Source organism: Nansenia antarctica, assembly GCF_963989245.1.
Source record: "Nansenia antarctica genome assembly, chromosome: 7".
NCBI classification, from domain to species: Eukaryota; Metazoa; Chordata; class Actinopteri; order Argentiniformes; family Microstomatidae; genus Nansenia; species Nansenia antarctica.
Genome location: NC_137677.1, coordinates 32852857 through 32877540, shown reverse-complemented (window position 1 = coordinate 32877540; position 24684 = coordinate 32852857). Strand labels below are relative to the sequence as shown.

The 24684-nt window shown below is 44.6% G+C and overlaps 1 protein-coding gene across 1 annotated transcript in view; it reads right to left on the bottom strand.

The window, feature by feature from the left end:
* Positions 1 to 8029: 8029 nt before the first annotated feature.
* LOC308162522 (ras-GEF domain-containing family member 1C-like) overlaps positions 8030 to 24684 on the bottom strand; it is a gene marked incomplete at both ends in the record, with an annotated part of 46349 nt that continues 29694 nt past the window's right edge. Inside the window, 7 exons of the mRNA XM_080536670.1 lie at positions 8030 to 8054; positions 8464 to 8536; positions 11145 to 11268; positions 11513 to 11608; positions 12169 to 12264; positions 12431 to 12510; positions 20997 to 21099. Coding sequence (XP_080392796.1) covers positions 8030 to 8054; positions 8464 to 8536; positions 11145 to 11268; positions 11513 to 11608; positions 12169 to 12264; positions 12431 to 12510; positions 20997 to 21099 — 597 coding nt within the window. The remainder of the gene's footprint in view (positions 8055 to 8463; positions 8537 to 11144; positions 11269 to 11512; positions 11609 to 12168; positions 12265 to 12430; positions 12511 to 20996; positions 21100 to 24684) is intronic.

Genomic DNA, 24684 nt, shown 5'->3' with positions numbered 1-24684 from the left:
AGCTGTGAGCCATGTTACAATGTGAACTAAACCGATGTCTTGGCTTGGAAAAAATGAGAGCCATCTTACAGCTAAAGAGAGACATTTGTCAATAAAATGAAGAATTTCTGAAACAAACTGTTGTTTCATTCAGTGAATCATTGTGTGAGCCAAAACGGAACACCGTTCCCAACTCTCCTCTGAGCACTGCCCTCTTATGGCGGAAAAATGCAGTTCAATCAACTGGTCTAAAATTCTATGAGACGTAATTATCATCTGTTGCCATGGAAGTGAGTTGTATATCTCTTTTGGAAGGTGCTGAGCTCCAGGCTCTACTTTTACTGAGACAAAACAGGTCCAGACACGGCAGTGGTGGTGAGGGGAACTGTGGGGCTGTCGAATTAGGCTACTATGAACAGTTGGAAGCCCTTCTATATATATACTATTTATTTAGCTGTTACTTATTTTTGTATCCAAAGCTATTCACATTGCAGTGAGTGCATACATGTTTCAGTATATATGGTCCCAGCAGGAATCGAACCCCCAACCTAAGCGTTGTTAGCACCATGCTCTACCAACTGAGCCACAGAGGACCATACTTAAAAGTCTACTCACTTAAAGTCTTCTACTCATGTCTGATATGTTAATCTTGTGTCTAGAATGTTAATGAAATTAGCCAAGTAGTTTTACACAAAAAAACACTAATATCAAAGCCTAATGGAGACTTCAGACATTTTAAAACTGTCAAATTAAAATGTTTATTATTGTGTTAACAACTTGATCTAAAGTCAACTGAGACATCCTAATCACATTGGAACCATCTATGAAATGGATGAAAAAGTCAATCATGGACATGATATAAATGTCAGAGATCTTTGGTCTCTAGTGAGTAAGAGAAAGCTACCTAAAGCCTGGTACACACATAAAGATAATCTGTCAGATTTTGGCCCGGTTTCCCCCCTTCCGACCAAGGACAGCAAACGCCCGATTATCGGATGGCTCTAAAGATTATCCTACAAGATTATCCTGTGGTGTGAGGTGTGTTAAGAGTCAATTTCTCCTGACAATCTGCTCGGAAAATGGTCGGGGGCCGACGATCGTAAAAAAAGTCCTCTTGTGTGTGGGCGAAACTGACAACTCGCGAGTCCGATTGTGACATGGAATGGAGTGTAGCCAATCAAGAAGCGAGCTGACTGACCCCGCTCTTTTCATTCTTCAGAACTTTATTTGCCCTGTCGCACATGGCTGCCTCGTACAGGTCAGTCAGGGTACTACTACCCTGATCACACAAGATTTCTAGCTCGGGGAACGAGACTCGAGGCTGTCGTAGGACAGATCTTAGTATGTGGTGTGCTGTATTGGGAATATCAGAGCACACCACACACAATACGATCAAAACTATTAAATCCATGATTTTGTTATCTTCATGTGTGGGGTCTCTCTCAGATAAAAAATCTGTTAAGATGTAGAAAATCTTTATGTGTGTACCAGGCTTAACGTAACTTTGCCTGCCAACTGACTGTGTAGCCACTCTTAGTGGGTCTTGCTGTACAATAATGTTGGTTTTGTATGAACAACCATCAAACATACAAGATACTACTTCATGTTTCTTCAAATGTTGACCAATATGGTGAAAAAGGTCACTCTCAGTGGAAAGCTGATTGTTGTCACAAACGTAGCACTTAAAGGAGATCTCTTTTTGTGAGGACTGGATGGATGACTTCCATGTCCTGGAAGAACAGGGGCAATTTTCATGTATGCATGGGTAAGGACGGTACCTTCCGTGAAACCGATGGTCAAGTCGATTATGTTTAAGTAGATCTGGTCTTCTGGAAAATGACAGGCCAGTCTTTGCATTTCCACATCTGAAAAAGTAGAAAACAAAGAAAAATATATCATATATTTTACAAATGTTCTTTTAAGGTCAAAAGTAACACCAAATATCCATTCATTCGGAAATCAATAATCGTAGACACATCGAAAATATACCTAGCCCGTGGTAAATTATCAGACTACCCATGGTTAGTTCCAATTTGTTGATTTTTAGATCGCTATCGCTAATGATGCTAATGTTAGCATAAGTCAATGGAATTCTAGCGGACATTTTGTGACTGGGAGTGAGGGTTACAAATATTTTCGGTTCATAATAAAAGCTTGCTAGCTAGCTAAGATAGCAGCAGACAAGCCAATCCACCACGAATTGCTGCATAGAAAATCACGAGAATGCAGGAAATTCAATTTAACCCTCAAAATTCCAGCTCAATGTGTGGTGACTAGCTAGGTGATGAGGCTCTCCTACATTTTCCAAAAAGCATGCTAACGCACATGGCAAGCCCAGACCCCTGTGTTGCAGTTAACAAGCTAGTTGGTTTATACTCTCATCTTTTGCATTTTTAACTCTACACAACACAGTTAGTTGTGGCAATTCTGACCAAGTGTTTTCATTTAAAAAACACAAATAGCTAGTTATATTCTTATGCCACGAGTCATTTTCCAACAGAGTAGCTTACAAGCAAAGCTAACGTTAACAACCTGAGTTCGACACTTTCAGCTCAAATTGCATGTAACATAGTTTAAAAAGCTAGGGGTTTATCTGCTAAAGAACAACCCGTCTTCCCGCTGGCAATTACGCCTATGAAGGTAATTATCAGAATAGTACTTCGCTACTTACCAAAAACAGGTATAGAGCCTTCTTCTCTGTCCCGTGCTTGCTCCCGACAAAATTAGTTATAACTTCTGGCGGTTTCTCGTTCGTTTGTCCTGCGCATGCGCGAATCATGCACAACTTAAAACATTATGCCTTGACACAAATCAAAAACGTTATGTTTGCCATTTCAGTTCTTTACAAATAAAAATTAATGTATCAAGCTGTTGTCTCCAGTAAAAAAATATGATTTCCATTATCAAATCAATAATCATCTACTGTTTGAAATGACAATTATTGTGTGGGATGAACGACTGCTTGTTATACTTTTTACAGTGTAGTTTAAATAGGGTGATATTCTGGGTCAGATCGGACTAGTCATGATATGACTTGATCTGGCCACTATCAGGGTCTGTCCATGCTGCTCTCTTTCAAGCTGAAGAAATGATCAAAATGAGTTTTGTTAACACGTTTTCAAACAGCTTGTAAATCAGCGCCAATTATGTTTCCGATGTTACACAATAAGTGCTGGTCGGAAAAATAGTTATTTTAACCTCGATTACAACCATTTAGTTATTTCAGTGGCAAAGTCTTTTTCTGTAAAAAAAAAAAAAATGAAATAGGGTGATATTCTGGGCCAAATACTAACTAGTTGTGATATTACGTGATCTGGCCGTTATCGGGCTGGTCCGAATTCGTCCAGGTCCGTCGGTGCTTGCTGGGGCCCAGCCAGGGGCAGGGGTTTGGGGGTGAGGCCGAGGTAGGGTGAGGAAGGCCGTGTATAGGAAGGGTGGAGAGGTGGCGTTTTAAGATTTTAAACTTTGTATTGTAAAATACAATAAGATAATGTGTCGGATCGTAATGCATGATGGATGGGTGGTAGTTAGAGCAGCTGCACCTGTGCGTTCTCTATCGTTGTTGTTATAGGAGCACAGTAATACTGAGCTACTGAGATGCATATCCATAAGAGCTAAATAAATGTTGTGTCAGAATACACTTGGCTAAACAGGCCTCTCAGATCAGCAATGACAGAACAAATTGGACTTCTTCATTGATGGGTGTTGAGATTTTTAATTTACTGTAAAGCGTGGACAAAGTTCAATGTGTAGCTTTCATGTAAAACATTATCATTTATGTTCAAAAGTAGCTGTTTCTGTGCAAGTGACAAGACATGTTAGAATCCATTTGGATGTAGTTTTCAGTCCTTATATGCAATGTTTTTTGTTTACAGTAATTGATTTTTAAAAAGGTAATTTACAAATCCTGCAAAAGATGTTTCTGTCTGTAAATTGCTTCTCTCAATTAATATGTTTCACATTTAAAAATGTGTGTTTTTCATAGTGTATCACAGTCATGAATGCCATTTGATTAACACACTGTCAAAGAGTGTTCACATGAATTGTGGCATGATTTGATCCGCTGTTCAATCTACCTAAACAAAAAAATATTTTGCTGTAGACAGTCATGTGCTATCTTACTATTTACATGTGTTCTTACTATTTACATGTAGGCTACTGTAGGCTATATCTATCAGATATAACATAACGTTTTCTGCTTGGTCATTTGACCACTAGTGTTTAGAGCCCGCTTTATAATGTCCATAACCATGTCCATTACTGGTGAATAAATGTATTATTTGTAATATTGTAATGTTTTATTCAAGTCAGTACTACAGGTACAGGACATCATGTCTATTGGTTGGGTTTTATTTGTTTTGGACAAATCATGTCTCTCAGCTCAGGAGACCTGTCACATGCCTTTGTGATGTCATAATGTATTATTATATTATTTTAGAATTATCTTTATTACATTCTATTAATGTTTTATTCATATTTTATCAGTTCTCTTTTACCCTTCTAATTCCTACTTAGTTCCATAACTGCTTATGTTCCCAGTGAAGACAAGAGCAGGTGATCTCCAATTGATAGCGGGTTTTATTGTGTGGCTCTGTGCGTTACAGTGGTCAGGGGTTAGCGGGGGTCAAGGGTCAAACGTCGACTTCTCAGCACTTACCATGAATTGAATTCTCCAACCATGACCAGTCATAAGACCATGGAACTTGTGTGTCTCTCTCTCTCTTTCCTCTTTCTTTCTGTCTCTCTACCTTTTTCTTTTGTGTGAGTGAATAGACCTATCGCTAAGCCACGCCCCGTTGAAAACTCGGACAAACAAACAACGCTCGCTCAAATTCATCACTGACTGACCGACTGTGACTGGATGACATTCAATGACTTACAATGGCGGGAGTTCAGATTTCTAATTTACAAGTAAGTACGGTAATAGACGTTTTTTTTTAAAGATGACAAGAATATTTAGTCTAGAAACTTTTCACCATCAGATATTAGCGAGTTGTTTGTCAGAGTTTTCTGCCTGTAGTGACTTTTGCTGTGATATGATTGGACAATTTCTATTTTGGGGGGTGGCTTACCTGTTCGATCATTACTCTTTTATTTTCCTCTTTTGGGAAAATCAATATGATGTGATTGGCTAAGATCAGATCGTGACAAATACATTACAAAGAAAGACAAACAGACAAAATGATGACTCGTTGTTATTTCAGGCGTATATGCGAAGGGTTATCATTTTTATTAAAATCCATTTATTTATTTAGTCAGTTTTATTTACTCAAGTCTCTTTTGAATTTGCAATTTGCGAGGATGCCAGAATCCGGTAAATTGTCCAGTAAACAAAAACAGTAGCAACACTCCAGGGTGTCACACATACACACACTCACACACACACACACACACACACACTCACTTCACTGAACACACTTCACTGGGAACAACAGCTGTGAACGCCTCCCAGCCCCCGTCAGACTGCCCAGCGGCCAGGCCGTCGCTCTGGAGGAAAGTACGGATTCCAACATGGGGTCAGGTGAATGTGTTAGGGAGAGGTCACGTCAATAAAGAGAGAGAGAGAGAGAGAGAGAGAGAGAGAGAGAGAGAGAGAGAGAGAGAGAGAGAGAGAGAGAGAGAGAGAGAGAGACGGAGAGAAACAAAACTGTCTCGTCGTTGACAAGAGGGAGAGGTGATGTTGGCGAACACGTCAGTTGAACATCAATCATATCAAACTGAATCAAACAAGTCTCTTAAAAATGAAATTGTACACAACGATATTCCTCCTTCCTCCCCTGGCTCCTGTTTCTGGATCACAACACAACTGAAAAAACGAAGATGACTATCAGTGACTATCCCACATGACAATAAGGTAATAAACACATTAAAAAACACGTTTCAAGTTAATGGAACCAGGTCCTATAACCCGAGGCTCTACCTGGCTAACGTTCCCTCTCCGGCGAGAACAAAGAAGTCGACCATTTTAGTAGTCTTTTCCCCATCTTGTCTCGCGCTGAATGGAACTGATAATAATTTATGTCATTGAGATGATTTACTATATATCCTAGCTCATGTTCCAGTAGTCCATACCATGGTCAGTGGTCAGTGGTCAAAAACCTGTAATGCCCGTTTAAAACACTGTCTTTATAGCATGCCATTCAGAACACTATTCTTCATTATTCTACAGAGGACAGATTAAAATAAAATAAAATAAGAAAACCATATACATCTGTCGTTAACAGAAATCTCCATAAATAATCCGATATAACTGAACATCAGTCACAGAGAAACTTCCTGATGAGCAGAAAGATGCTGGGGGAAACATCGGGAAAAAATGTAATACACACTCTCCACACACCTGGCTCTTTACATCTCTACATGACTGATTGTTTTCCTGTCCTGTTCATGTATGATGTCATCATGGCACAATGAATGTTCAGATAGGAGTCAACAAACACTGATATCGCTAGCCGCTAGCCGCTGCCCCAGCCCCCCCCCCCCCCCCCCCCCCACAGGGTGGGACAATGCCTTTTTCATATGAACAGGCCCCTCAGATGCACGCACACACACACACACACACAAACATACACACACACACACACGAACGCACGCCGCCCCGCTCCACCCCCCTCCACGCACACGCAGACACAGACACACACACACACACCCACACCCACAGACACACACACACACACACACACACACACACACACACACACACACACACATACACAGGGAAAACATGGGCTCAGTTTCTAGATGGAATGATCCAATGCTGTAGTTCTGCAGCTGCTCTCCTCTCATACCAGGTCATAGCAGGTAGCCAAACACATTGGGCTAGCCAGCGCCCTTCAACATGGTAACTCTTACAGGATTATTACAATTACAATAAAAAACGTACACAAGGCTTTTGGCCAAAGAGAAAGGAACAGAGAGAGAGGGGGTTGTAGTGAGAGAGAGAGAGAGAGAGAGAGAGAGAGAGAGAGAGAGAGAGAGAGTGGTGTTATCCGCTTGTTAAGTCTGACGTCAAAAGTGACGTTTAGCCATTTCCGAGTCCAAACCAGAAATTCCCCGCACCAGAGTACCTGTGAACTACAGCGGTAGAATGACAGTTTAATCGTTTTTTAGACTCGGATCTATTCATACAACAAGGGACACAGCACTTTCCCGTTTTCTCCATATTGTCAGGGTATTTGAGCCTCGGAAAAGCGCTATATAAATATAATTTATTATTATTATTATTTCGGCATTTCGAAGACAGCGCCTCAGCCAACGTTGGACCCGGAAACACGTCACGACTTAACAAGCGAGTGAGAGAGAGAGAGTGAGAGAGGGATATATATAGAGAGAGAGAAAGAGAGGGGGATATAGTGAGAGAGAGAAAGAGAGTTGGAGAATAATAACAACAACATCAATAGGAATTTCATTTTAAAAAGTTGTTCCCTGTCACCTGTACCACACACACAGCAGAGATACATCTATCCCTACCACACACACAGCAGAGATACATCTATCCCTACCACACACACAGCAGAGATACATCTATCCCTACCACACACACAGCAGAGATACATCTATCCCTACCACACACACAGCAGAGATACATCTATCCCTACCACACACACAGCAGAGATACATCTATCCCTACCACACACACAGCAGAGATACATCTATCCCTACCACACACACAGCAGAGATACATCTATCCCTACCACACACACAGCAGAGATACATCTATCCCTACCACACACACAGCAGAGATACATCTATCCCTACCACACACACAGCAGGCTTACCCAATGTACAACTCAGACATACAGCAGGCTTACCCAATGTACAACTCAAATACATTTGCCAAGGCGTTTTGCTCCAGTGTCAACAGCTTCACTTTTACACCTTGTTCTTCTGTTCTGTTCCTGTTGGAGTGGTGATGAATCCTGTTCATCTCTTCATGTAGAAAACACAACAAACACCTAAGTACCAGCTAGGCTCCTTCACAGTTTGTTTTTAGTGCAATGTGTACACTCCCTCGCTGGGGGGATGGGGGGGGGTCAGCTGCCCAGCGGACTCATGTCTTCCCCAGAATAGTAGACCTGGAGAGAGGGAGAGAGAGAGAGAGGGAGGGAGGGAGGGAGAGAGAGAGAAGCTTATTATCACTAATGTAATTACCTGAGTGATGTCATCATGTGTCTAACCTGGGTGATGTCATGTATCTACCTGAGTGACGTCATCATGTGTCTAACCTGGGTGATGTCATGTATCTACCTGAGTGACGTCATCATGTGTCTAACCTGGGTGATGTCATGTATCCACCTGAGTGATGTCATGTATCTACCTGAGTGACGTCATGTATCTACCTGAGTGATGTCATGTATCTACCTGAGTGATGTCATGTATCTACCTGAGTGATGTCATGTATCTACCTGAGTGACGTCATGTATCTACCTGAGTGATGTCATGTATCCACCTGAGTGACGTCATGTGTGATGTCACGTGACTCACCTGAGTGATTTCCACCTGTCCTTCTCCACCTGGTTCTCTGGACTCTCACTCTCATATGACGCCAGGTAGAGTCCTGCCATGAGAAACAGAGAGAGAGAGAGAGAGGTAAAGAATGATAATGCTAATAATAAACGTTATTGTATAGCACCTTCATACATAAAATGCAGCTCAAAGTGCTTTACATTTGAAGCATTAAAACAAGAACAGATAAATACAACAGCATAGATGAAAAATTAAAAACAAATTAGTATAAATATATTTAACAAGATAAATAAAATAAACATTTCTTTAGTGATCATTCCATAGCAAGCCTCAGTAACCCCTCCTAGAGAGACGAACCAATTAAAACACTTTTATTGACCCGACCATAGACCCCCTGGGCACAGTGGCAAGGAAAAACTCCCAATTAGGAAGAAACCTTGAGAGGAACCAGCCTCAGAGGGGGGCAGTAAAGGAATGTCACAAGCTCAGATGTCAGCTGAAAGCCTTCCAGTAAAGGAATGTTTTAAGCTCTTTTAAAAAAATGTGTACAGGTACTGATAAGGTTCATTTTAGGTTCCAGCACATGTTGGTGTTTCTACGTGGCCGTGTTTGACTGCAGAGTGTTTCTGCATGTCTCTGCGTGTTTCAGGGTGTTTCAGCGTGTCTCTGCATGTCTCTGCGTGTTTCAGGGTGTTTCAGCGTGTCTCTGCATGTCTCTGCGTGTTTCAGGGTGTCTCTGCATGTCTCTGCGTGTTTCAGGGTGTTTCTGCATGTCTCTGCGTGTTTCAGGGTGTTTCTGCATGTCTCTGCGTGTTTCAGGGTGTTTCTGCATGTCTCTGCGTGTTTCAGGGTGTTTCTGCATGTCTCTGCGTGTTTCAGGGTGTTTCTGCATGTCTCTGCGTGTTTCAGGGTGTCTCTGCATGTCTCTGCGTGTTTCAGGGTGTTTCTGCATGTGTCTGTGTGTTTCAGGGTGTTTCTGCATGTGTCTGCGTGTTTCAGGGTGTCTCTCCTTGTTTCTGCATGTCTCTGCATGTTTCAGCATGTCTCTGCGTGTTTCAGGGTGTCTCTGCATTTCTCTCCTTGTCTCTGCGTGTTTCAGGGTGTTTCTGCATGTCTCTGCATGTTTCAGCATGTCTCTGCGTGTTTCAGGGTGTTTCAGCATGTCTCTGCGTGTTTCAGGGTGTTTTAGGGTGTTTCAGCATGTCTCTGCGTGTTTCAGGGTGTTTTAGGGTGTTTCTGCATGTCTCTGCATGTTTCAGCATGTCTCTGCGTGTTTCAGGGTGTTTCTGCATGTCTCTGCATGTCTCTGCGTGTTTCAGGGTGTTTCTGCATGTCTCTGCACGTCTCTGCGTGTTTCAGGGTGTCTCTGCATGTCTCTGCGTGTTTCAGGGTGTTTCTGCACGTCTCTGCATGTCTCTGCGTGTTTCAGCGTGTCTCTCCTTGTCTCTGCGTGTTTCAGCGTGTCTTTGATTGTTTCAGGGTGTCAGGGTGGACCCAGGCTAAAGGTCTCATCTGGACTGAAGGAACCAGGCTAAAGGTCTCATCTGCACTGAAGGAACCAGGCTAAAGGTCTCATCTGGACTGCAGGGACCAGGCTAAAGGTCTCATCTGGACTGCAGGACCAGGCTAAACCAGGCTAAATGTCTCATCTGGACTGCAGGGCCAGGCTAAACCAGGCTAAAGGTCTCATCTGGACTGCAGGACCAGGCTAAACCAGGCTAAAGGTCTCATCTGGACTGCAGGGACCAGGCTAAAGGTCTCATCTGGACTGCAGGACCAGGCTAAAGGTCTTATCTGGACTGCAGGACCAGGCTAAGGCTAAAGGTCTCATCTGGACTGCAGGACCAGGCTAAAGGTCTCATCTGGACTGCAGGACCAGGCTAAGGCAAAAGGTCTCATCTGGACTGCAGGACCAGGCTAAGGGTAAAGGTCTCATCTGGACTGCAGGACCAGGCTAAGGGTAAAGGTCTCATCTGGACTGCAGGACCAGGCTAAGGCTAAAGGTCTCATCTGGACTGCAGGACCAGGCTAAAGGTCTCATCTGGACTGCAGGGCCCAGGCTAAGGGTAAAGGTCTCATCTGGACTGCAGGACCAGGCTAAGGGTAAAGGTCTCATCTGGACTGCAGGACCAGGCTAAAGGTCTCATCTGGACTGCAGGACCAGGCTAAACCAGGCTAAAGGTCTCATCTGGACTGCAGGACCAGGCTAAGGCAAAAGGTCTCATCTGGACTGCAGGACCAGGCTAAGGGTAAAGGTCTCATCTGGACTGCAGGGCCAGGCTAAGGCTAAAGGTCTCATCTGGACTGCAGGACCAGGCTAAGGCAAAAGGTCTCATCTGGACTGCAGGACCAGGCTAAGGGTAAAGGTCTCATCTGGACTGCAGGGCCAGGCTAAGGCTAAAGGTCTCATCTGGACTGCAGGGACCAGGCTAAAGGTCTCATCTGGACTGCAGGACCAGGCTAAGGCTAAAGGTCTCATCTGGACTGCAGGGACCAGGCTAAAGGTCTCATCTGGACTGCAGGACCAGGCTAAGGCTAAAGGTCTCATCTGGACTGCAGGGACCAGGCTAAGGCTAAAGGTCTCATCTGGACTGCAGGACCAGGCTAAGGCTAAAGGTCTCATCTGGACTGCAGGGACCAGGCTAAGGCTAAAGGTCTCATCTGGACTGCAGGGACCAGGCTAAGGCTAAAGGTCTCACCGTCTTCGCTGAAGATAGGAGCAGTGTGGAGGTAGTGCAGGATGCTCCTCTCCTGCTCAAACGGACACTCCATCTGCTTCCAGGTCATGAACTCTCCCACCTGCCTCGCCAACTCCACAAACTTCTGAAAACGTCAGATTAGAAAACAAACATCAGAGAGAGAGGGAGAGAGGGGGAGGGGGAGAGGAGGACTCATCTTGTTGATCTGATCTAATTGAACAGTATGTTCATGAATGGCCCACACACTAACCCTATGGACCATTAGGCTCGAGAACCATCGGTTCTTAAGGCTACTTACTTGAATGGCAGGTGATATCAGAGGAGGTCGTGTTGACACATTTCATCACATCAGGGGACGTGTTTCTTACCTCAAAGTTGACATGGCCATTGGGGAGGCGGTTGGAACATCCCTCGTTCAGGAAGTAGATGTCCTTGATCAGCAGGCTGAAGAACGGAATCACAATCTAGAAAAGAGAGAAATAAAGAGACAGATGAAGAAAAGTCTTAGTGAGGTACAGTAGATTGGAGGGGGGATAGACTACATTGTAAGAAATCTCCTGTACAATGTTAAATACGTTGTGTGTTTTTGTGTGCCGATATCCACGATATACCACGGCTTCTCTTTCCATAAGGCTTTTATACAACGGTTACCACATTTATCTATCAATATTTCACAAAAGAAAGACAAGATAAACTTTTAATTAATGTATTTTAATGGAACTTATGTTTTATTGTAAGTGTATTCATCATGCTGAACAGTTGTTTATCGGTTGCTAAGCAACGGTAAGAATGTAACTTCGATAACGGTAATATATACAAACGCGGAGTAATATGAAAAGATGTGTCAGCATTCCATTTAGCCGTGCGTATATCATGGATATCGGCACGGCTGGAACGCAAACTGACCAATAGAGACAATGGACCAGACTGACCAATAGAGACAATGGACCAGACTGACCAATAGAGACAATGGGCCGGATCTATCTGTTGTATAATATGTGTTAGGATGTGTTACGATGGCTACCTTCTCCCTGTTGCTGTTGGCGGTCTGGGAGCGGTGGGCCGCTCCTCTCAGGGCTGTCCTGTAGTTGTAGAAGTTTCCAGTTGGGTCCATCTGGTGCTGTTGAGTAAATGAGAACATGTGACAGGGTCTGGTGAAGAGGTCCTCATCTAGGGCAAGGTCATAGTTGAAGAAGATATGCTTATTTGAATGTTGGTGCACCTCAAACCAAATAGGGGAGAAACTCGCTCTGAATCAAAGCAAACGCAAAGGTGGTGAGTTTTACCTCCAGGATGTAGAACTTGGCGGTCTTGGCCTTGCCCCAGGTCTTCTTCAGCCGGGACACGGGACTCATGTTCATCCCCGCTGTGGTAGGAAGGAAGCATGTGAAAATGGTAAATGGACTGACTTATATAGCGCCTTATTCCAAAGTGCTTTAAAACGGCCTCTCATTCACCCATTCACACACACATTCACACCCCAATTGGGAGCAGTTGGGGGTTCAGTGTCTTGCCCAAGGACACCTCGACATGTGGCCAGCAGGGGTTCGAACCACCGATCTGCCGACCTTGCGATCATTAGACGCCGGCTCTACCTCCTGCTCCACACCCGCCCCACTACTACATTCTTCATTGAATGATCTCTATGAATGATCTCTATGAATGATCTCTATGAATGATCTCTATGCCATGAAATAAAGACTTGTCACCTCCGTCCAAAACACCCGTCTGGATGAGTAGAGGTCTGAAGATATGTTGCGTAATGTTTGTCCCCTAGTGGTTGGTATTCTCTCCATAGTTCATGTGATATGTTGTAATGGACATGTCAGTACTGCAGAGTGCTGTGGTGGATCAGGAGACTGTGTCAGTACTGCAGAGTGCTGTGGTGGACCAGGAGACTGTGTCAGTACTGCAGAGTGCTGTGGTGGACCAGGAGACTGTGTCAGTACTGCAGAGTGCTGTGGTGGACCAGGAGACTGTGTCAGTACTGCAGAGTGCTGTGGTGAACCAGGAGACTGTGTCAGTACTGCAGAGTGCTGTGGTGGACCAGGAGACTGTGTCAGTACTGCAGAGTGCTGTGGTGGACCAGGAGACTGTGTCAGTACTGCAGAGTGCTGTGGTGGACCAGGAGACTGTGTCAGTACTGCAGAGTGCTGTGGTGAACCAGGAGACTGTGTCAGTACTGCAGAGTGCTGTGGTGAACCAGGAGACTGTGTCAGTACTGCAGAGTGCTGTGGTGGACCAGGAGACTGTGTCAGTACTGCAGAGTGCTGTGGTGGACCAGGAGACTGTGTCAGTACTGCAGAGTGCTGTGGTGGTCTAGGAGACTGTGTCAGTACTGCAGAGTGCTGTGGTGGACCAGGAGACTGTGTCAGTACTTGTCTTGGCAAACTCAACAAGAAACCAAGTACAGTGCCATTCCTTCACAGGCAGGGAAGGAGAGCCCAATTTCCCCTCCCTAGAGAAACTAAGCCATCCCAACATGGGTTTTTGGCCCCCATTTCCCCCCAGAGGAGAGACATGAGATGACAGTCATGGCCTACACAGCTGAAGTCAATTCACTAATCACCCAGCAGCTCACCTGAACAATCACCACTCCCTATAAAGGGCAGTCTCACAGTTCAACAAACACACTGTGATAGGAACATGTACTATTGCAGTGCTGTGCTCAAACCAACTGTTTACAGAGACCAGAGTGGCTGACGGTGAGATGACTTGGCTGTGTGTTGTTGTTTGTTTGATATCTTGTTCAGTTTATGGTAAAGTTAAAAGGGCGGTACATAATTTTGGGAAAACTATTTCATTACTTGTAAAAATGTTTCATTGCATTGTAAATTCCTTCATATTGTTTCTTAGCCGCTTATTTTGTGTTTATACCTTTTCAAAGGTTTTTCACCTGCTACTACTACTGCTAAACGTATAAATCTGATGAAAAAGAGACAAAATTAAGTCCAAAATAAAAGGAGAAAGATAATTACTGTCTGGTCATTGGATGCAGAAAGAGTGGAGTCCCAGTGAAACTCTGGTCAAACAGTCAAAGCCCTTTCAAGTTAGGGGAAGCACAGAAAACCACAGATAACTTGACAGTGAAAAACCGCTCTCCCACTGGACAACCAGGAAACGGAGACCAGTGAATTGGAAAACCAGGATTCTCAAGCCAGCAAACTGAAACAGCAGGAGCAGCAAATTGGGACCCTGGACATCCAAGTTCACATTCAACTAAATCATCACAAGGCCTCACTCAAACCATCGCCTGCAACCAACTCCAAATATGGCCACTGTTGAGCAGCTCAAGACGGAGAGAACGACAGCAAAAGCAGCATTCACTCGTCTGGTCAACAGCATTACCAGGAACCATGAGGACACGTCTGAGGAGGAACTCAGAGACAATTTCAAGGCACTCACAACAGCAGCTGACAAAGTCATGGAAGCCAATGACAATGTGAAGGCCCAACTTCACACAAAGGCAAAGGCAGAGGGAGAGACTGAGCTGACCGCAGTGCAAACTGCCGATCTGGCGAAGACTGCGACTGAGTGTGTGTTGAAGTTGAAGAGAGTTAAAAGTCTACTCCAGACGGCCCTGTGGGACAACTTTGGAGCTGATGAAATGTCCATAATTCTACAGGCAGCAGAGCAGCAGTGCAGGCGCACTACTGCGGTGGAAGCCAGTGAGGAGGATATGAACCAGGAGGGTTATGAATTCATGCTTAACCACCTGGAAGGACTGGTGAAGACAGCGAAGGAGGTGCACAAACGGTGGAAACAATGGATCCCTGAAGAAGAGGGACGAATCCAGAATAACTTAAAAGATCTGGAACTTCAGGCCATCAATCTGGTTTCCAAGAAGGCTGACTTCATACAGAAGAGGATAAAGGACGAAGCCAGAAGACAACCGATTACGCCCAGTCATCCTGTGCCAACCATCAAACTGAAACCAACGGCCCTTCCCAAGTTCACTGGCAACAAACGTGACTTCCACAGGTGGAGAAAGGACTGGGAAGCACTCCAGAGGCAGGGTGAACCGACTGGGTCCAAGGAGGTGAAGAAGGCCCAATTACTGGACAGTATTGATGACAAGATCATGAGAGACCTTCGCCTCACTACTCACAGTGCTGCTGATGACATCTTCCGTGTTCTGGAGAACCGCTATGGCAATCGGACATCCATTGCTATTGAAATAGTGGAGGAGCTGCAGGGCATGACACCCGTCAGAAGTAACCAACCACTGAGAGTCGTGGAACTAATCCAAGCTGTGGAGAAGGCGCTTCGAGATCTGATTGAGCTTGGAGACACTGGTGCTATAAAAAACCCTCTTGTGACCAAGTCCATCGAGGGAAAACTCCCAGAATCCCTCAAAAAGGAATGGCTTGTCTATGCGGCAAGAAATGCCGTGACTCCAGGCAACCGGTTCGACAGCCTGTTGACATTTCTCAAAGAGCAAGAAAGCATATATGAGCAGCTTGAACAACTGAGGGATGAAGAACCAAGCAGGAGAGAGACCAAGTTTGAGCCAAGACAGGCCAGAACAAAATCCACCAAGGCAGGCGACGAACACACTGGATGTGTTGTCTGTGGAGATGGGAAACACAGGGAGAAGCTCTACTTCTGCATGCAGTTCCGGTCACTGAAGCTAGCAGAAAAGAAGGCTGCAGCTAAGAAGTTGGGAGCATGCAAGAGATGTCTTGAAGTTCATGATGACAGTTCATACTGCAGAGATGACTTCCTGTGCACCAGCCATGCCTGCAAGGATGAACATGCTCCTGAGCATCACTTTTATCTCTGTCCTAACAAGAAGAATAACTCATCACAGAAAAAGAGCGGACCTGGTTCAGAGGATGTGAAAAGCAGGAGAAAGTACACAGAGGAACAAGAGGGGTTTGTAAGGAAGCTTTCCCCAGAGCTGGCAAAACAGTTTCATGATGTGTTCTCAAATGCTACATCAAAGGCTTTCAGCACCACAAAGAAGCAACCAGGCCTTCTAGTGGAGAGTGGATTGCAGGAGCTGCCAGTGATCATGATGCTTCTGGAGGTCACAGCAAATGCTGGAGAAAAGGTTGGAACATTAATCGACCTGGCGTCTGACACTAATTATATTACTCACAAGGCCGCAGTTAAACTGAACCTCAGGAGTGAAGACATCACTCTCATTGTCCATGGTGTTGGAGGAATGAAGGCCATTGTGGAGACAAAGCGGTACCTCTTGAAGATCAGGGTGAAAACTCCCAAAGGCACTCTGAAATCACACCAATTGGTATGTTATGGTCTTGACAGTATTGCAGACTTCCACAAAAGTGTTGATCCCAAACGGCTCCAGAAACTCTTTCCAGACATCCCACTTGGAGAGCTGACAAGGCCCGGGGAAATCAATCTGCTCATAAGCCACAGAGAAGGCCAGCTAGCACCTCAAAGGATCAAAGTTGTTGGAGACCTTGTGCTGTGGGATGGACCACTGGGGATGACGGTGGGAGGGAGTCATCCTGAGCTCTTCGAAGACCTCACCGTGTCAGCCCACATGTCCAAAGCACATTTCGCAAGATCATTGAGAACTGCTTCTGTGAGGTATGAGGAACTCACTGGCCCTGTTTCAAAGAAACATCCCAACACTCAAGTTCACGCCACGCTCCAGAAGTCAAGCACTTCAACCACCAACCGGGACTTCCTAGAGTGGTGGAAATGGGACAGTATCGGCGCAGCATGTGATCCAAAGTGTGGAGGCTGCCGCTGTGGAAAATGTCAACCTGGCGGCAAAGAAATGACTCTTGCAGAGGAGAGAGAGCTTGAAGTGGTAAGGAACGGTCTCACCTATGTCACCGAAGACAACCACAGCAAGGAGCCACACTGGCATGCCAGGTATCCTTGGGTGGAAGACCCGGTCTCCCTACCGAACAACAAGAGAACAGTTGAGGCTACATTTCTCAGAACAGAAAAGCGACTAGCCAAAACACCTGAATGGAAAGTGGTATACGCTGCACAGGTGCATGACATGGTCGGTCGAAGAGCTGCGCTCAAACTGCCTAAAGACACCATCACCAACTGGGATGGACCAGTTTGGTACCTCAGTCACCTCATTGCCCCTAACCCACACTCTGCCACAACTCCGGTAAGAATCGTCTGGAACAGCAGCCAAAGATGCAGAGGTGTGAGCATGAACGACCTGCTGATGAAAGGCCCCGACGTTCTCAACCAGATTCGAGCTGTGCTTCTCAGGTTCAGAGGTGGAGTATTCGCTGCCCTGGGTGACATAAAAAAGATGTACAACTCAGTCTGGCTGGAAGACCAAGAAGTGCACCTGCACAGGTTCCTCTGGCGAGACGCTGAGGATGAAGAGCTGGGAGAATATGCAATCACAAGAGTGAACATTGGAGACAAACCAGCAGGGTGCATCGCGCAACTGGCAATGCGTGAAACTGCTAACCTCCCTCTCTTTGCCCATCTTGAAGAGGAGCGTCTAGTGATTCACAATGACAGCTACGTTGATGACATCCTCACTTCTCACAACAACCCAGACCAGCTAAAGATCATCACAGCCAATGTGGAGAGGATCCTGAGGGCTGGAGTTTTTGAGCTAAAGCCATGGGTCCTTTCTGGGCAAAGTGGGAGGAAGGAGCACACTGGTGAAGAGGAAAGGGCAAAGGCAACGACCATGGTCTTACCAAACCAGATGTGTGATGATGACAACAAGGCGCTTGGCCTGGGCTACAGAGTCGAGGAAGATAAGCTCCACGTTATGATCGGAATCAACTTCTCAAAGAGAAAGCAAAAGATGAGACTGGGTGAAGACCTTCAGCAAGAGGAAATCAGAACCCAGACACCAAACCCTCTGACACGAAGAGAACTTCTCAGTCAAGTGTCAGCACTTTATGACCCAGTTAGCCTAGTAACTCCTGCCAAGCAGAAGGGAGCTATTCTGGTACGGAGAGCGTTCCAAGAGGCTAAAGCTGAAAGCGGTCCGGTCAAGGACACATGGGACATTGCACTCTCAGATGGCCTCAGAGGAGATGCAATCAACCTGTTCGAGGAGTACCATCAACTCAGCAAGGTCACATTCAACAGAGTTCTAACCCCCAAAGGCTTCACTACTGAACCACCATGGGCAATCACGTTCTCTGATGGAAGTGAGCATGCCTATGGAGCAGTGATGTACCTAAGATGGACCACAGACCAGGGTTCCATCATCAGATTGGTGGAATCCAAGGCAAAGCTAACTCCCTTGGACCACAAAGGTGATGCTGTCAAAGCAGAGATGTGTGGAGCAGCGTTCGCCTCACGGCTAAGGAAGTTCTTCGAGCGGCACAGCCGAATCCAAGTTGGAAGGTGGTTTCACTTGGTCTACAGTCAAACAGTCCTTGGAGCAATACAGCGAGAAAGCTATGGCTACCAAACATTCTTTGCCAATAGGATTGGAGAGATTCAAAGCAGCACAGCAGTTCAGGACTGGTGGTGGATCCCTGGGTCTCAAAACATTGCTGATGGGATTACCAGAGGAGCAAGCCCCCAGGATCTGGATGAACATTCAGAGTGGCAAAATGGACCCAAGTTCCTGAGTCTGCCAGAAAGTGAGTGGCAAACCAAATCCGCTAAGGAACTAGCAACCACCGCCAGAGAAAGCATCAACAAGTTGCAGAGGAAAGCATTTGCTGCTGTGTTGACAAGGGCCCAGGCTCTGAAACAGTCCCCGGAAAAGAAAGAGCCCTCATGGAATCAGAACCAAATCCAGATGGAACAGGGGAGACCGCCAAGAAGGTCAGTTGTTCAAGATCTTCTGGACGTCAAACGGTTCAGTGTTCTGACCAGACTGGTCAAAACAGTTGCAATGGTCTGGAGAGCAGCAAAAAGGTTCCATGGACGAGATCAGGCCTTGGACAGCCCAAAGTGGGAGGCAGTCTCCTCAGGAGGAGCCATCTCTGTACAAGAGAGAGAAGATGCCCTTAGAGACATTTTTCTTGCAGCACAAGTAGGAGCAATCTTTCCAAACTCCACCACTGACAGGCTGGTGGTCTACAAAGACCAGGACTCTGTACTGTTGGTCCTACTACCTGCTGAGGAACAGAAATAAACCTTGGCAGAACCACAACTTCAACGTCCCAGTGCCCTTACAGTTTGCCTACAGTCGGCGATCTTCCTGGTAATCCATGGAAAGATCGAGTGGGAGGTGTCTTGGCAAACTCAACAAGAAACCAAGTACAGTGCCATTCCTTCACAGGCAGGGAAGGAGAGCCCAATTTCCCCTCCCTAGAGAAACTCAGCCATCCCAACATGGGTTTTTGGCCCCCATTTCCCCCCAGAGGAGAGACATGAGATGACAGTCATGGCCTACACAGCTGAAGTCAATTCACTAATCACCCAGCAGCTCACCTGAACAATCACCACTCCCTATAAAGGGCAGTCTCACAGTTCAACAAACACACTGTGATAGGAACATGTACTATTGCAGTGCTGTGCTCAAACCAACTGTTTACAGAGACCAGAGTGGCTGACGGTGAGATGACTTGGCTGTGTGTTGTTGTTTGTTTGATATCTTGTTCAGTTTATGGTAAAGTTAAAAGGGCGGTACATAATTTTGGGAAAACTATTTCATTACTTGTAAAAATGTTTCATTGCATTGTAAATTCCTTCATATTGTTTCTTAGCCGCTTATTTTGTGTTTATACCTTTTCAAAGGTTTTTCACCTGCTACTACTACTGCTAAACTTATAAATCTGATGAAAAAAGAGACAAAATTAAGTCCAAAATAAAAGGAGAAAGATAATTTCTGTCTGGTCATTGGATGCAGAAAGAGTGGAGTCCCAGTGAAACTCTGGTCAAACGGTCAAAGCCCTTTCAAGTTAGGGGAAGCACAGAAAACCACAGATAACTTGACAGTACTGCAGAGTGCTGTGGTGGATCAGGAGACTGTGTCAGTACTGCAGAGTGCTGTGGTGGACCAGGAGACTGTGTCAGTACTGCAGAGTGCTGTGGTGGACCAGGAGACTGTGTCAGTACTGCAGAGTGCTGTAGTGGACCAGGAGACTGTGTCAGTACTGCAGAGTGCTGTAGTGGACCAGGAGACTGTGTCAGTACTGCAGAGTGCTGTGGTGGACCAGGAGACTGTGTCAGTACTGCAGAGTGCTGTAGTGGACCAGGAGACTGTGTCAGTACTGCAGAGTGCTGTGGTGGATCAGGAGACTGTGTCAGTACTGCAGAGTGCGGTGGTGGACCAGGAGACTGTGTCAGTACTGCAGAGTGCTGTGGTGGACCAGGAGACTGTGTCAGTACTGCAGAGTGCTGTGGTGGACCAGGAGACTGTGTCAGTACTGCAGAGTGCTGTGGTGGACCAGGAGACTGTGTCAGTACTGCAGAGTGCTGTGGTGGACCAGGAGACTGTGTCAGTACTGCAGAGTGCTGTGGTGGACCAGGAGACTGTGTCAGTACTGCAGAGTGCTGTGGTGGACCATGAGACTGTGTCAGTACTGCAGAGTGCTGTGGTGGACCAGGAGACTGTGTCAGTACTGCAGAGTGCTGTGGTGGACCAGGAGACTGTGTCAGTACTGCAGAGTGCTGTGGTGGACCAGGAGACTGTGTCAGTACTGCAGAGTGCTGTAGTGGACCAGGAGACTGTGTCAGTACTGCAGAGTGCTGTAGTGGACCAGGAGACTGTGTCAGTACTGCAGAGTGCTGTGGTGGACCAGGAGACTGTGTCAGTACTGCAGAGTGCTGTGGTGGACCAGGAGACTGTGTCAGTACTGCAGAGTGCTGTGGTGGACCAGGAGACTGTGTCAGTACTGCAGAGTGCTGTGGTGGACCAGGAGACTGTGTCAGTAGTGTGTCAGTACTGTCGAGTGCTGTAGTGGACCCGGAGACTGAGACACTCACAGATGATGGCCATGAGGGAGTTGAAGTTGCCGATGTTGAAACACTCCCGGGCCACGTCTATGAAGAACTCGATCACCGCCGCCCTCTGTTTCTTCTTGGCGGGCTACAGGGGGAGAGACATTCAGCACGTTCATCAGCTGACGTTTACACGGGACAGGTTCTGGGGTTTTTTCCAGCTTTTTCAGCATTTCAGCATCAGCGTTTATATGTGACACGTTCTAATGCTTTGTTCCGCATGTCAGCAACCAATCAAAATGGTCAGACTTTTCTTTTGAAACACGGAACTACATTTCAACGTTGTTGAGAATTACAACACAAACTCGCTAGTCGAGCCAAAATACTGCAACAACGCAATGAATTAGGTGAGTAATCCCCACTGCTACCTAGTTAACTAGAACACTACTTTACATTGTTACCTAGTTAACTAGAACACTACTTTACATTGTTACCTAGTTAACTAGAACACTACTTTACATTGTTACCTAGTTAACTACAACACTACTTTACATTGTTACCTAGTTAACTAGTGTAGTATATTTTTACACATTAATGGCCTTCTTATATTCACGTATATTTTACACATATATTCACGTATATTTTACACATATTACACGTATATTTTTATTACCTCAAATACACTTTATTGAATACTTTATTATTTCATTTACGAACGATCTCAATTGTCGCACATGTGCTGACACACACACACGAGTTGTCGCACATGTACTGACACACACACACGAATTGTTGCGCATGCGCAGTCACACACACACGCATATGCACGCCCCCGAGGGTCTGGGCCAATCAGAGGCCTAGGAGGAGGGCTATAAGACTTCTGTGCAGAGGCGCGAGCGCCCTGCTCTTGACTATCTCGATTCACGGTGTGACTGTTCAGTGTGCCTGTAATCTGAAGACCCAACCTTTTTTGAATAAATACTTTTAAAACTTTGGACCTTCTTTTATCACTGAAACAGAGAAAATATTCTACATAAGTGGCAACCACGAAGGGACCCTTTTTAATAGCTCTGGATGATCGGTCGTTCTGCATCTCTTCAGGGGAACAGTGAGTACGAGGCGAAGCTGTGCAAATTAGACTGTGTAAATCGGGGCTATATTTTAAACGGATCCTCTTTAATATATAACTGGGTCGAGATTAGTCAGAGAGAGCCGGGTTATAAAGCCTGTATTGAGAAAAGTGTTTTAATTGTACGATTTTTATCGTGTATGTGGTTATTATTGTGGTATAGCAGAGAACAGCTGCTGTAGTCTTGTTGTAAGAACAAGGTATTAGCACAAGCTAGGGGAAGACGTTTTTCTAGCAGGCTAATAAATGTGATTTGTGTCAGGCAATAGTCTGGTGGAGTGTAAAATAGCTTTATTCAAATGGTACGGAATTGGAATTCCTAGTTTGAAAGAGCAGAGTCCGTGCTATTTTAGAGATATGCATTGTTAAATTACTTGGGAGCACGGAGGAGAAACTTGGCTAGTTGAAAAGGGCGCCATATTATTCCTTTGTCTGAAACGCATGTCAGAGAAGGCCGCTGGTTGAATACTAAGGGCGCTAGTTTTTCTGTGTGTGAATGCATGTCTGAGTTGGCGCCAATTTCTTCCTTTGTGTAGACAGAGGCAGGATTAGTGGACACACAGGGCCTAGTAAAAAGCATGTGCCATTTTAGAAGTATTTGAATAAGATTATCTTGAGAATTGCTGTGTCGTGGAGAATAATAATTATTGTGGAAAAGCAGTGTTGTGAAGATTAATCTTACAGTCTTGGTTTTTCCCCCTGACATTCATTTTTTTTCAAATACACACGCGCGGGTTTTGATAAATGTCAGTACTCATCTCTTAAAAGATAACGATAAAACCATACAAATAGACTGGGATTGATAAAAATAGAGATAGAGTGAATTGATCTCGGGGTATTTCAAATAAGTTTAAAGAGATTGTTTTAAAGCAGGCTACAAACACGCGGGGGTTTCCCCACAGAGAAGGACAAAGGCCCTCCCTCTCTTCCTTCTTCTTCTGTTGTTCAAACATACAGACACGTTGCATGTGATTGTTGCATTACATAGATTTAACGTAGTTGAATTAACTTATCAGTTGAATTAATTATTCAGAGCATTCATTTTCTGTTTCCCAGAACAATTGATTGATTCCATAAGTTTTAAATCAATGTATATGATGATATAGTGAATAAGTCTAACGAATCATTCATTCATTTCACTTAACAATTGATTTAGGGTTAGATTGTAAAAATAAAAAAGATAGATTGAGAGTTTTAGGTAAGGTAGTCATTCTGTAAAACATCTTCGGTGTGGCGGCCTCTACTGGTCGAGACACGATAGGACGTTTTTAATTGTGTACTGCCCTCTGGTGGATAAAATAAGACAAGACGTTTTTAATTATTTACTGCCCTCTGGTGGTTGAAATAAGATAAGACGTTTTTAATTATTTACTGCCCTCTGGTGGTTGAAATAAGATAGGACGTTTTTAATTGTGTACTGCCCTCTAGTGGATGAAACAATATAAGACATTTTTAATTGTTTGCTGCTCTCCAGTGGACGGAATACGAATCACACTGGACCACTGGTTCTCCATCAGTGCATCCGCCTGAGGTCGACGATATAGTCTTTTACAATGATAAATGGAGGGTTACTTCAATTAATTTAAGTAATTACAAATTGATTTAATTAATTATTCAGATTATTTCATTTTCAGTTTTCACAAAACTTTGAGCAATTGGTTTATAGTGGTCTAGGGATGACGTTTTCTTCCACAGGATTTCATCAATGAAGTGTAAATGACTAAGTCTAGTTGATTGTGCATTCCTTCCAAGTAGCAGGTCGATTTCCTTCCAGATTGTAATTGATAATTGATCATTTTGTTCCTTTCAAATAACAAATCGATTTCCTTACAGATTGTAATGAATAATTAATCATTTTATTCCTTCCCAATGACAAGTCGATTTCTTTACAGGTCGTGATTAATATTCGTGTTTTACATCTTTTTATTTGAAGTTAAGTTCTTTTTTTCACAGTTCTTGATTAAAGAATAGCAGAACAGTTTCTATCTGAGGATTGATCAAGCAAGGGGTTGTGGATCGGAAAGACTTAAAGCGTGACCTGCTTTTTGTAATTTGATAATTGTGTTGAACAGCCTTTGTAGTTTAATAATTAAGTTGACCTGAACTATAATTAATATTGATTGAGCAATTAAGTGACACATTCATACATAATAAGGGAAAAAACCATGTAGATTAAAACGCATACACATAGATTACATTTAAGTCAATAATACACAATACCACTGAAACAATCCGTTGTTCCGGAGTTGTAGTGTTCTGTGTGGACAGTTGACACAGTTAAGAGTTGGACTAGCATCTGTTTAGCAGATACAGCAACAGAAGGTGGGTTGTAAGGAAAGTACACCTTATAGCATATTTTCAGCATATTAAGCAGTATAAATACTTCAAACATGGGAGCCAAACCCAGTAACATTGTGAGGGCTGTTAATACAGCCAAGGGAATATTAGCAAATTCATCTCCTGTGGCTATAGTGGAAAAAATGAATCCTCTTGTTAAGGAGATTAGCGAGATATCAACGAAATGGAATATTCGTTGGGCAGACATTGAACAACCATGGCCAGCAGAGGGCACCTTTGATTTACAATTAATTGCAACATTGGAGA